The sequence below is a fragment of the Nerophis lumbriciformis genome, linkage group LG08 (assembly GCF_033978685.3).
Source record: "Nerophis lumbriciformis linkage group LG08, RoL_Nlum_v2.1, whole genome shotgun sequence".
Lineage (NCBI taxonomy): Eukaryota > Metazoa > Chordata > Actinopteri > Syngnathiformes > Syngnathidae > Nerophis > Nerophis lumbriciformis.
Window position 1 is genome coordinate 18,914,687 of NC_084555.2, and position 12,710 is coordinate 18,927,396.

A 12,710-nucleotide genomic window follows, 5' to 3' on the forward strand; every position below is an offset into this window, starting at 1 on the left:
ATTTTTAGAGTATAATACGTCTCTTATTCTATTTAATAACACTGTTATTCTGAAGTTAACCAATAATAAATAAAATACTTCAATACTTCAAAACGGATGAATGGATTAAAATCATACTTGCCAACCCTCCCGGATTTTCCGGGAGACTCCCGAAATTCAGCGCTTCTCCCGAAAACCTCCCGGAACAAATGTTCTCCCGAAAATCTCCCGAAATTCAGGCGGACCTGAGTGACGTGTCGACAGCCTATTTTCACGTCCGCTTTCCCACAATATAAACAGCGTGCCTGCCCAATGACGTTATAACATACTTGCCAACCCTCCCGGATTTTCCGGGAGACTCCCGAAATTCAGCGCCTCTCCCGAAAACCTCCCGGGACAAATTTTCTCCCGAAAATCTCCCGAAATTCAGGCGGAGCTGGAAGCCACGACCCCTCCAGCTCCATGCGGACCTGAGTGACGTGTCAACAGCCTGTATTCACGTCCGCTTTCCCACAACACACGTTATAACTGTAGAATGATCGAGGGCGAGTTCTTGGTTTCTTATGTGGGTTTATTGTTAGGCAGTTTCATTAACGTCCTCCCAGCGCGGTAACAACACACAACAACAGCTGTCATATTTTATTCTACCGTAAAGCAGTTCGTCTGCCGTAAACAGCAATGTTGTTGTAACATATTGAGTTGGAGGCAATAACCAGGTGAGGTGATGAAGTACGTCTCTTTACTGTAGACTTCAGAACAGACTCACACACTTGACGTCAGGTGCGCAACACCACGTAAATCGTTGGCCAACCAAAAAGTAACCCCAGTACGCTATAGCCAACATTCACCAGGAGATGGCAACAGACAAACATAGATCACTCTATAACATTCCTCCCCTTTTAGAAATGGAGAAGTTCCTCAAAATAAATAAACAACCCAACCAAAAAATGCAGCACCTCAATTAAAAAACTGTACTTAAGCCACATTCTTTTTTCTTTTTTTTTTAGTACTGAACTCTTAACCCTCATTTGTAAACAATAACATGCTTATTATACAAACAGTATTTGTACACCTTTAACACAGATTTTTATACTGTCTTCAGAGATTCAGTTTTTTTGGTGGTACTCGAAACCTTTCTGGGTACCTGCGAAAGGGTGTTCAGCATGGTTAGAAAAATAGTGACAGAGAATAGAACAAGGATGGACAATTCAACCCTTAACTCAATAATGAGTAAATGAGTGTTATGTGTGTGTATATGTGTAAATAAATGAACACTGAAATTCAAGTATTTCTTTTATTTATATATATACATCCATCCATCCATTTTCAACCGCTTATTCCCTTTGGGGTCGCGGGGGGCGCTGGAGCCTATCTCAGCTACAATCGGGCGGAAGGCGGGGTACACCCTGGACAAGTCGCCACCTCATCGCAGTATATATATATATATATATATATATATATATATATATATATATATATGTAATAAAATAAATATACATATAGCTAGAATTCACTGAAAGTCAAGTATTTCTTATATATATATATATATATATATATATATATATATATATGAAATACTTGACTTGTTATGTGTGTGTATATGTGTAAATAAATGAACACTGAAATTCAAGTATTTCTTTTATATATATATATAATAAAATAATTATATATATAGCTAGAATTCACTGAAAGTCAAGTATTTCTTATATATATATATATATATATATATATATATATATATATATATTAAATACTTGACTTGGTGAATTCTAGCTGTAAATATACTCCTCCCCTCTTAGCCACGCCCCCAACCACACCCACGCCCCCCCCCCCACATCCCGAAATCGGAGGTTTCAAGGTTGGTAAGTATGCGTTATAACTGTAGAATGATCGAGGGCGAGTTCTTGGTTTCTTATGTGGGTTTATTGTTAGGCAGTTTCATTAACGTCCTCCCAGCGCGGCAACAACACACAACAACAGCAGTCACGTTTTCGTCTACCGTAAAGCAGTTCGTCTGCCGTAAAACAGCAATGTTGTGACACTCTTAAACAGGGCAATACTGCCATCTACTGTACATGCATATGTGACATTAACATCTAGGGCTTTTAGAGAGTGCAGTGCACAGCTGCACACACAACAAGGAGACGAAGCAGAATGCATCAACAGAGAGTGTGTTCAGCATGGTTAGAAAATAGTGACAGAGAATAGAACAAGAATGGACAATTCAACCCTTAACTCAACAATGAGTAGATGAGTGTTATGTATGTGTATATGTGTAAATAAATGAACACTGAAATTCAATTATTTCTCTTATATATATATATATATATATATATATATATATATATATAAATAAATAAGAAATCGGAGGTCTCAAGGTTGGCAAGTATGATTAAAATGCATGAGAATGTTTTATATTTTGAACGTTATTTTTCAAACTGTGATTACCAGCGGTTTCATTACTTATCGTGTTAAGCAATGTCCGCTAAGATTTATCTGAGAGCCAGATGCAGTCATCAAAAGAGCCACATCTGGCTCGAGAGCCATAGGTTCCCTACCCCTGGCTTAGTGCATTGTTTTGTGAAGCCTCCCTAAACTGGAGTGGTCACTGGAGGTGGGTGGATCGATCCACATGTCGACATAATGGAATCCAGGGTGATGTCCGAATCGAAATGATACTAGCGCAGGGGTGTCAAACTCATTTTTAGCTGAGGGGCCACATGGAGGAAAATCTATTCCCAAGTGGGCCGGAATGGTAAAATCATGGCATGACAACTTAAAAATAAAGACAACTCCAGGTTGTTGTCTTTGTTTTACTTTGGACAAAAATAGAACAAGCACAATCTGAAAACGTACAAATCCCAAATACCGTATTTTTCGGAGTATAAGTCGCTCCGGAGTATAAGTCGCACCGGCCGAAAATGCATAATAAAGAAGGAAAAAAACATATATAAGTCGCATTTTTGGGGGAAATTTATTTGAGGGGTTAGTGCATCTGCCTCACAATACGAAGGTCCTGAGTAGTCCTGGGTTCAATCCTGGGCTCGGGATCTTTCTGTGTGGAGTTTGCATGTTCTCCCCGTGACTGCGTGGGTTCCCTCCGGGTACTCCGGCTTCCTCCCACCTCCAAAGACATGCACCTGGGGATAGGTTGATTGGCAACACTAAATTGGCCCTAGTGTGTGAATGTGAGTGTGAATGTTGTCTGTCTATCTGTGTTGGCCCTGTGATGAGGTGGCGACTTGTTCAGGGTGTACCCCGCCTTCCGCCCGATTGTAGCTGAGATAGGCTCCAGCGCCCCCCGCGACCCCGAAGGGAATAAGCGGTAGAAAATGGATGGATGGATGGAACCCAACACCAAGAATAGACATTTGAAAGGCAATTTAAAATACCGGTAAATAAAGAATAGTGAACAACAGGCTGAATAAGTGTACGTTATATGACGCATAAATAACCAACTGAGAACGTGCCTGGTATGTTAACGTAACATATTATGGTAAGAGTCATTCAAATAACTATAACATATAGAACATACTATACGTTTACAAAACAATCTGTCACTCCTAATCGCTAAATCCCATGAAATCTTATACGTCTGGTCTCTTATGTGAATGAGCTAAATAATATTATTTTATATTTTACGGTAATGTGTTAGTAATTTCACACATAAATCGCTCCTGAGTATAAGTCGCACCCCCGGCCAAACTATGAAAAAAACTGCGACTTATAGTCCGAAAAATACGGTAATCTTCTAGACAAAACACATGAAGTTTTTGAAAATTCTGAGGAAATTGTAACCTGACTCTCGCCAGATCCTTGTAGTTCGCTGAGCTCCACACAAGGATTTAGGATCGAGGGCAATGCAAACTCCTTCAAGATAGCAAAAAATAATGAAACAATCAGGATCGCCGGGCGGGATTTCATAGATGTGATGTAGCGCCGAATCGACTGTTCGATTCAAACAACAATGGCGGCACGCAGCGGGGAGTCGTGTGCTGACATTGGTTCTGCTATTGCAACTAAGCATATTCAACACGGTCTCTCCCGAACGTTCAACAATTTCAAACCAAATTCTGTTAGACGTTCGTCTATGCTTTTTTCGTTGGCGACTTTGCAAAAACGGCATCGATGGTCTACTGACATTGTTGCGTTGTATCAGTAAAAGTTATCTCACTTTTCGCTCTGTCGTTATCCAAAATGTCGGCTGTTCTGTTTTGGATTTCCCAGCGTCGCTCTCATCAGCATCTCGGGTTGATTTCGATGTGAGTGGTTGAAGTAGCACGTCATTCAAGATAACGGACAAGTAGTTTATCCAATCACATACAATGATTTTTTTTACAAGGCCCCACCTTCTGAAATACATCTCCTATTGAGAAGTCCCACATCCTTGTGTGGAGCTCAGCAAACTACAAGGATCTGGCGAGAGTCAGGTTAAGGAAATTGGTGCAGCTTCAGAAACACAATGAGTTTAGACTTGGTCTCAGTGTATCTACAAAGCCAGGATTACACTTTAAGTCACAGTCTTTCTGGGATTGAGCAGAAAAACACAACATGTAAACTCTTCGAGGTATCAAATACCCCCTTGGTCATGTCCACGTATAAATCCAGTGCTAACTCAACAAACCGTAAGAAGTGGAGGTAAAAACTATTCAAAAGGGTTATGTTCAATTTTCTCGTGTTTGACAGAGACATTTTGGGGCAACGTGGGTGCCAAATGACAATGAGTTCAAAGCAGAACCCATAAAACAGCAGGTTTTAAGTTTCATCTACTGGGTCGAAGAGGAAGAGCCATGGTCACCCTTTACTGTGTACCTCTTGCTTGGTACAAAATTGTACCAATTGCTATTGGGACATCCAGTGGACACATTTAGAACAGCAGTTTCTTTCGTTAAAAAAAAAAACAGCTCATTTTTATACTTCGCAAACTCACGGCACGCGGGCCATAGGTTTGACACCCAAATATCACGCTAGTAACTAGCATGATATTTTTTAGTTATTTTCTATATTTACTTTAACAAATTAGGGAGTTTTTGCAAAAAGTCAAAGGGTTTGAGGGAGACAATAGCGCTTTTGCTTTTGTACACTTACTGTATGTCCCTCTCTACACTGTGTTTCAAATACTGCCATATTTACCATACTGCAGATTTTTTTCAAAGCGCATTCTGCAATATTTTGGTCCTACATTGAGCATTTTAAATCATACAATGACCAAATGAACTATAAATATCAATAGTACAGTAGTATTGCCCATTAGAGGAGACCAAACCAATCAGTATTGTGGCCGAGGCTCAGCCTCACCCAGCATCACTACAGGTAAAAGCCAGTAAATTAGAATATTTTGAAAAACTTGATTTATTTCAGTAATTGCATTCAAAAGGTGTAACTTGTACATTATATTTATTCATTGCACACAGACTGATGCATTCAAATGTTTATTTCATTTAATTTTGATGATTTGAAGTGGCAACAAATGAAAATCCAAAATTCCGTGTGTCACAAAATTAGAATATTACTTAAGGCTAATACAAAAAAGGGATTTTTAGAAATGTTGGCCAACTGAAAAGTATGAAAATGAAAAATATGAGCATGTACAATACTCAATACTTGGTTGGAGCTCCTTTTGCCTCAATTACTGCGTTAATGCGGCGTGGCATGGAGTCGATGAGTTTCTGGCACTGCTCAGGTGTTATGAGAGCCCAGGTTGCTCTGATAGTGGCCTTCAACTCTTCTGCGTTTTTGGGTCTGGCATTCTGCATCTTCCTTTTCACAATACCCCACAGATTTTCTATGGGGCTAAGGTCAGGGGAGTTGGCGGGCCAATTTAGAACAGAAATACCATGGTCCGTAAACCAGGCACGGGTAGATTTTGCGCTGTGTGCAGGCGCCAAGTCCTGTTGGAACTTGAAATCTCCATCTCCATAGAGCAGGTCAGCAGCAGGAAGCATGAAGTGCTCTAAAACTTGCTGGTAGACGGCTGCGTTGACCCTGGATCTCAGGAAACAGAGTGGACCGACACCAGCAGATGACATGGCACCCCAAACCATCACTGATGGTGGAAACTTTACACTAGACGTCAGGCAACGTGGATCCTGTGCCTCTCCTGTCTTCCTCCAGACTCTGGGACCTCGATTTCCAAAGGAAATGCAAAATTTGCATGGTTGGGTGATGGTTTGGGGTGCCATGTCATCTGCTGGTGTCGGTCCACTCTGTTTCCTGAGATCCAGGGTCAACGCAGCCGTCTACCAGCAAGTTTTAGAGCACTTCATGCTTCCTGCTGCTGACCTGCTCTATGGAGATGGAGATTTCAAGTTCCAACAGGACTTGGCGCCTGCACACAGCGCAAAATCTACCCGTGCCTGGTTTACGGACCATGGTATTTCTGTTCTAAATTGGCCCGCCAACTCCCCTGACCTTAGCCCCATAGAAAATCTGTGGGGTATTGTGAAAAGGAAGATGCAGAATGCCAGACCCAAAAACGCAGAAGAGTTGAAGGCCACTATCAGAGCAACCTGGGCTCTCATAACACCTGAGCAGTGCCAGAAACTCATCGACTCCATGCCACGCCGCATAAACGCAGTAATTGAGGCAAAAGGAGCTCCAACCAAGTATTGAGTATTGTACATGCTCATATTTTTAATTTTCATACTTTTCAGTTGGCCAACATTTCTAAAAATCCCTTTTTTGTATTAGCCTTAAGTAATATTCTAATTTTGTGACACACGGAATTTTGGATTTTCATTTGTTGCCACTTCAAATCATCAAAATTAAATGAAATAAACATTTGAATGCATCAGTCTGTGTGCAATGAATAAATATAATGTACAAGTTACACCTTTTGAATGCAATTACTGAAATAAATCAAGTTTTTCAAAATATTCTAATTTACTGGCTTTTACCTGTATATCGCATTGAAATAGTGTAAAGGTGGCTTAAGGGTTATTTCATGTCTAGAGGGTTGTCATGATGTAGAAAAACGGTCTTAGAAAGTTAGGGTTGCAATAATTTTTTATTCTTTAGCTACGAAAATACTTCATTTATAATTAATGATTCCCACTTCACGAAAATGCATTAATCGCGGTCATGTCCAGAAGCAAATTGCAGCAATAAATGAAGGGACAGCTGTACAGTATTATTGGTTTTGTTTTTGCTCAGGCGATTGAATGTAATAATTGGAATATTTTTTATTTGGTTGATAATATAATAAAACACCTGTAGATTGAATCTGTATTCTGTTCTGAGTATTTTGTTTTTTTGGTCAAAGCACCTGACATCTAGAAAGACAAACAAGGAACAAAACACCTGGCATGATCAACAAATTAAAGGCAAAATCATCCATCGATCCTTCAAAGATGTCTAAGTACAAAGTATCTACAATACTGGCCCTGTATTTACTTGGTGTTGGGCTGATATCAAAATTTGCAGTATCGCCCGCCTTGAGTGGCCACAGAAAGCTTTGTTGGCATGAATTGCTGATATCAGGAATGCCGAACGTACAGTATACAAGTGTGTGTGTGTGTGCACGTTCAGCTCTGCTTTGTCAAACCATATTAGTACTGAGTTGGAGCTCTAATAACAAAACCTGTGTGCTGTTTGAATGCCATCTTTTCACGCACCTGCAGAGTTAGCCGTTCTGCGAATTACCTTTCTAGAACTTTTTGTATAGCACATTCCTGTTACCCATTGTGTTGGAATCACTGTTTTAAAGCCCATATCAATAGTCTTAGTGAGGTGCTCAATTTTGAATGAATATCCGCTACAGTAATTTGTGGTAGAAAGTGCTGTAAAAATTACTTTTACATTAGATTTGGTTTAATTACGGGTGATGACATTTTAGGAGTATGCCAGAAAACAAAAAATAAGTGTTTTGATAGCTTAGACTTTAAGTATATGTCGAGATTTTTTTTGTATTATGCAACCTTTATTTATGCCAGTGGTATCCAAATTACTGCATGCATCACAAATTAGATAAGAATTCTGGCCCGCGGTGTGTCTCAAGTTAACTTTGAATTACCTGTAAGCCTAATTGCTGCATACAGTATCTGTCGATAATGTTAGCAAATTTGGTGGTCGACAATGAGTTTTATTTTGAAGTGTACTGAGCGCAGTATTAATTTACATGACCCAATCTAAATAACCTATACCACTCATGGTGCATATAAACCATAACCAACACAACAGATATCTAACACACAGTCAACATAACACACATCCTGCTCATTTAACTTTGTGAACATTATAAAACATGTTCAAGCATCATGCATAATTAAAAAAATACTCCCATTGAAATCCACTTAAATACACTATGGGTAATATGCAAAACACTCTCTCCACACTTTGCCATGTTAATATATCTGATTGATTACAAAACTTTAAGAAGGTAGTCACGGAAATAAACAAGGAAGGAGTCAAACTTTCACATATTCTTCAGATTCAATGTTTTATCGCTTATACCTCATATTGCAGTGTCGTCACGTTCTGATGGGGGGGTAGGGGGTGAAAGTTGAAGTAATATGTTGTTGTTCAGTCTGCTATAGCTTCCTTAAATCAATGCAAACTGTCTCTGATAATTTCCTGATAATATTGTGAATCCTACATTCTTTATTTGTGTACAAATGATTGGTATGACAAAGTATTGGTCATAACACTCCAAAATAGGGCTTTATCGCAGGTTGCACTGTATTTTTAGATGTTTGGCAAACTTTCCTCTTCACATTGGTTTGAAATGAGTATGAAGACTTAAATCATTGCGATCCTCGATTACGTGTAGAAACAGTTGTGTAAACGTGATCATCACACAGGTTCTCTAAATGAGACATCACACTGAGGGCCTAAGTTACTAAAGGTTTGTCTTTACTAAAACACATACAAACTTGGTAGTACACACAAAGCATATCTACAAAAGTGTGCAAAGTTGATTGCGTCTATCAAGTGAGCAGAAAAAGGCGTGCAATCCATTTTGTGTCTGTGTCTTCATTAATATGCAAAATATATGCTGATCATCAAATCACCCACAGTACTGGGAGGCGAAGATGCAAATATAATTATTTAGCGCGCGCAATGTGATTCATCAACACTCAGTGCTGTTTTGCAAGCACTATTTGCCGTTTTATTTAGCACGTGTTAGAAGGATGTACAAACTGACATTTCAACACACGGCTGCAGTATCAGTGCTTGTGCTGCAAAGACAGACAATGGACAAACCGGAATCGTCCGTCCTACGTGTGTGTGTCAAAATTTTGGACGGTAGAAATAACAAATATTAGACATATTGACTATTCAGCTACTGTACATCATTTTATAATTTTATAGCTGCTAGAGGACCTAGGGGCTGATTAAAACTCAATTTAATTGATGAGTTTTGGTGTCTTTAGTATTTTTAATTATGTTGTTTTTTGTTTGTTTTTTTACATACAATATATAATATTCAATGAAAAAAACTCTTTGAAGTATGCATTTTTGCGTTTTGAGCGAAGTAAGTGCAGCCTCCCTCCTATGCACCTTTTGCGGGGAAAAAAGTGGTGTCAATGTAGCTCCACTGCACGACTGCTTGTAAAATGCCCATAAAAAGGGGTAGATGTCTCTCGCATGTTTGCAAACATGGCACAATTCTGCAGGTAGGAGCATTATAACATAAATGTGTAGTAAATGAAAGTGTCTCCGTGGTGATGCGTGGAATAGTACACACAAAATCCTTTATTTAAATAATGCGGTCTGCTGCACTTTACAATTGCACACGCAGTCTTAGTAAATCACTTGGAACAAGCCCACTAATTGCTTGTATTCCAACACGTGACTTCCTATTGGAAGTAAAAAAAATAAAAATAAAAAAGCGGTGGTCAACTAAGCCAAAATGGCTGTTGTGCAGCAAGCAGCGTGCACACTCTCTGAGTATGCAAGGGGCCTAGATCGCCCTGATAGATACAAGCAAAAAATCCAACTATGAAATGGAATAGATCCATATATTTGATCAAAAAAGATTTGTTGAGTGATATTGAGGATTGTCCGTCACTGGAGTTCCCAGACATATTAAACTATTTTGTGCTCCGACGTCATTCTACATGACAAAACAGATGAAAACTTGGAAAAGCATGGAGGCCTATACCAACTTTGTGTGTGGCTTCGTCAAGGAAATTGGTATCAAGACTCTCCCGGATAAATATGCATAGTTTTTGCTCGGGCAAAGTTGCATTTCATAATTCAACTTTTTGAACTTGAGACGGATTTGTCCATGTAAACAGAGACAGCTAGGACTGACAGCTAGCAACTGTATATCTATTTAAAAAATAATAATAATTACTGATATTCAATTTTTGTCTTGTTATCATATGTACTCTGACACATTTGTGTACAAAATAAACAAAAGGGCAGACATAGAAGAACCTTTCCTGACAAAGTATAATTGACTCTGACTTTCTAAATACAAATAATATCAAAATAATACTTAAATGGGAAATACTAAAAACAAGTGAAGTATATTGAAAATATATCAAACAAACCTTTAACGGAGTCAAGTGGTCACTGAAAACTTGTGCATGCCACTTTTGTTGTCTTTTGTAAAATCTTGCACTCTTCCGCCCTTTTTGATGACCTCTCGAGGAACTATGAAGAAACGTTTTTCCTTTTCGCGATTTGAACGGTTTGTACAGCCCAAAACAACGCAAGCATAGGGGCATTTTTCTTCGAGAGGCTAAATTGCGCCTAGTACCCATTGAAAACAGACGCTACTTGACCTCCACGCATAGGCAATGAACGGGACGTGAGCCGGACATGATGTCATTAAAATCCAAACAATAGTACACGCAATTTTATAAATAGCACACGCTGATTACCGCGTAGTATTTGGATCTTAGTAAATCTGGCTGAGAGTTAGAATAAATAATATAAAAAAGACTGAAGTTAGTGTAGTGATTTCAATATCAAATTTGTTTAGATGCTTTATTTAATTACATTACATATATAATATCTATATAACTACACTAAATATATATGTGTATGTGTGTGTGTACATGTATATGTATGTATGTATATATGTGCATATGTTTATGTATGTATATATGTGTATATGTTTATGTATGTATGTACAGTATATGTGTGTTTGTACCTGTATATACTTGTGTATGTGTATAATGTATATATGTGTATACATATGTAAATACAGTGTGTGTGTGCGTGCGTGTGTGTTTGTATATGTATGCAAATATATGAGCACATATATTTGGATAGGCTATATATGTGTGTGTCGGCTTTCGGCCCCTGGCCAAATTGCTTTAGCCCAATGCAGCCCCCAAGTCAGAAAGTTATGCTATTGTCATTAACACAATAAAATCAATTTCCTGAATTAGCTAGAACAGTTTTAGAGGATTAGAGCCTGCATTTTATGTGCCATACTGATGTTTTTTCTTCATCTGTTTCATAACCTTCTCTTTTGCTCTTTCAGGAACCTTCAGAGGTTGAGTCTATATGGTGACACCTGTGCTCTCCAACAGGAGGGACTCCTGGACAGCTCCAAACTGCATCAGATTCATCAGGGCCACAACAAAATCAACGAGTAAGCCCAAGCAAGCATTACAACATACAATTCAAATATTTCATTGAAAACATACTAAAAAGAAGATCTGCAGAATAAATATTTTTTTTACGTTGATTCTATGTAAGTTAAAACAACACATTTGTTTTTACTAAAGTGCGAGAAGGTAAATATTAGAAATGTCTCGATTCCAATCGGCGGCTGGTATTTGCCTTTTTTACTGATGGTGATCTTTACCGCAGTGGTGTCCCAGTGTTTACATGGCTAAAGATTGTACTCACATGAAAAATTAATTCAAAAGGGATGCACGCTCAGGAAGACATAATTACATTTCCACATTCCTCGTTACACATATGCAGAAGGTGCATTAATTACAGAAGGGTGCTTGTCTTGCCAAAACACTGGCTCCAATTTAAGAGCAGGCTGCAACCAATGTGTCGTCTCGAAGCCGCTTCTAAGATACCAATCCTCCAAAGTTTTTCTCAAGTATTATCATCTCTGGAGGATGAGAGGAAAAGGAATGGTTAAACATGCTACACACACACCAACACAAAAGCTAACCGCTAAAGCTTCAAAGTAAAGTAGGGGTGATCGATACAGATGTTGATACTATTTATACCTAATATAATGATATTGTATAAACTAGGGATTGATCATATAACATATAAAACATAAAGGGGACCTGCCCTTTTTTGTAATTTTGTTCACAATCATTATGAGAGACAAGAAGACAAAAGTTTTTTATTTTAATTTCGCTTTCTAACATGAAAATTGGCCCGTTCTAGGTGGCTAGCAATGCAGTTAATGGGAGCAATCATTTGTACCTCTAAATCACTTTAATAATGCATTCAAAAACCGCCAACTATAATTTATTTACGTTCTGTAACCTGTATAATAACCAAGCTGGAGCGATATTGTTATTGTAAGGGCGAACACGGAGGAACTATTTTTCAAGCGTATTAATACATCGGCATTCCACGGTATTAGATGTAAAAGCAAACTACAGCGAGAGATAAGCTAGCTTCTGCATCAGCACCCAAATCGGGCTTGAATTTGCAATAAACAAACAATGCGATAGGACAATAACCTGTACTGACTGAAAAACATGAGCAATCATATTACAGTATTTTTAAGTCTTATTGACTCTTTTAATCTGACACAGTTTGTGTCTGGCCCCACGCACGGACGTGGTCACACGCTTGAT

The 12,710-nt window shown here is 38.6% G+C and overlaps 1 protein-coding gene across 2 annotated transcripts in view; it reads left to right on the forward strand.

Moving 5' to 3' along the window:
• Window positions 1-12,710, forward strand: part of fbxo33 (F-box protein 33) — a 30,189-nt gene that overhangs the window by 1,167 nt on the left and 16,312 nt on the right. For both annotated transcript variants that reach the window (XM_061968402.1, XM_061968401.1), the window contains exon 2: window positions 11,417-11,527. In XM_061968402.1, coding sequence (XP_061824386.1) covers window positions 11,417-11,527 — 111 coding nt within the window. The remainder of the gene's footprint in view (window positions 1-11,416; window positions 11,528-12,710) is intronic.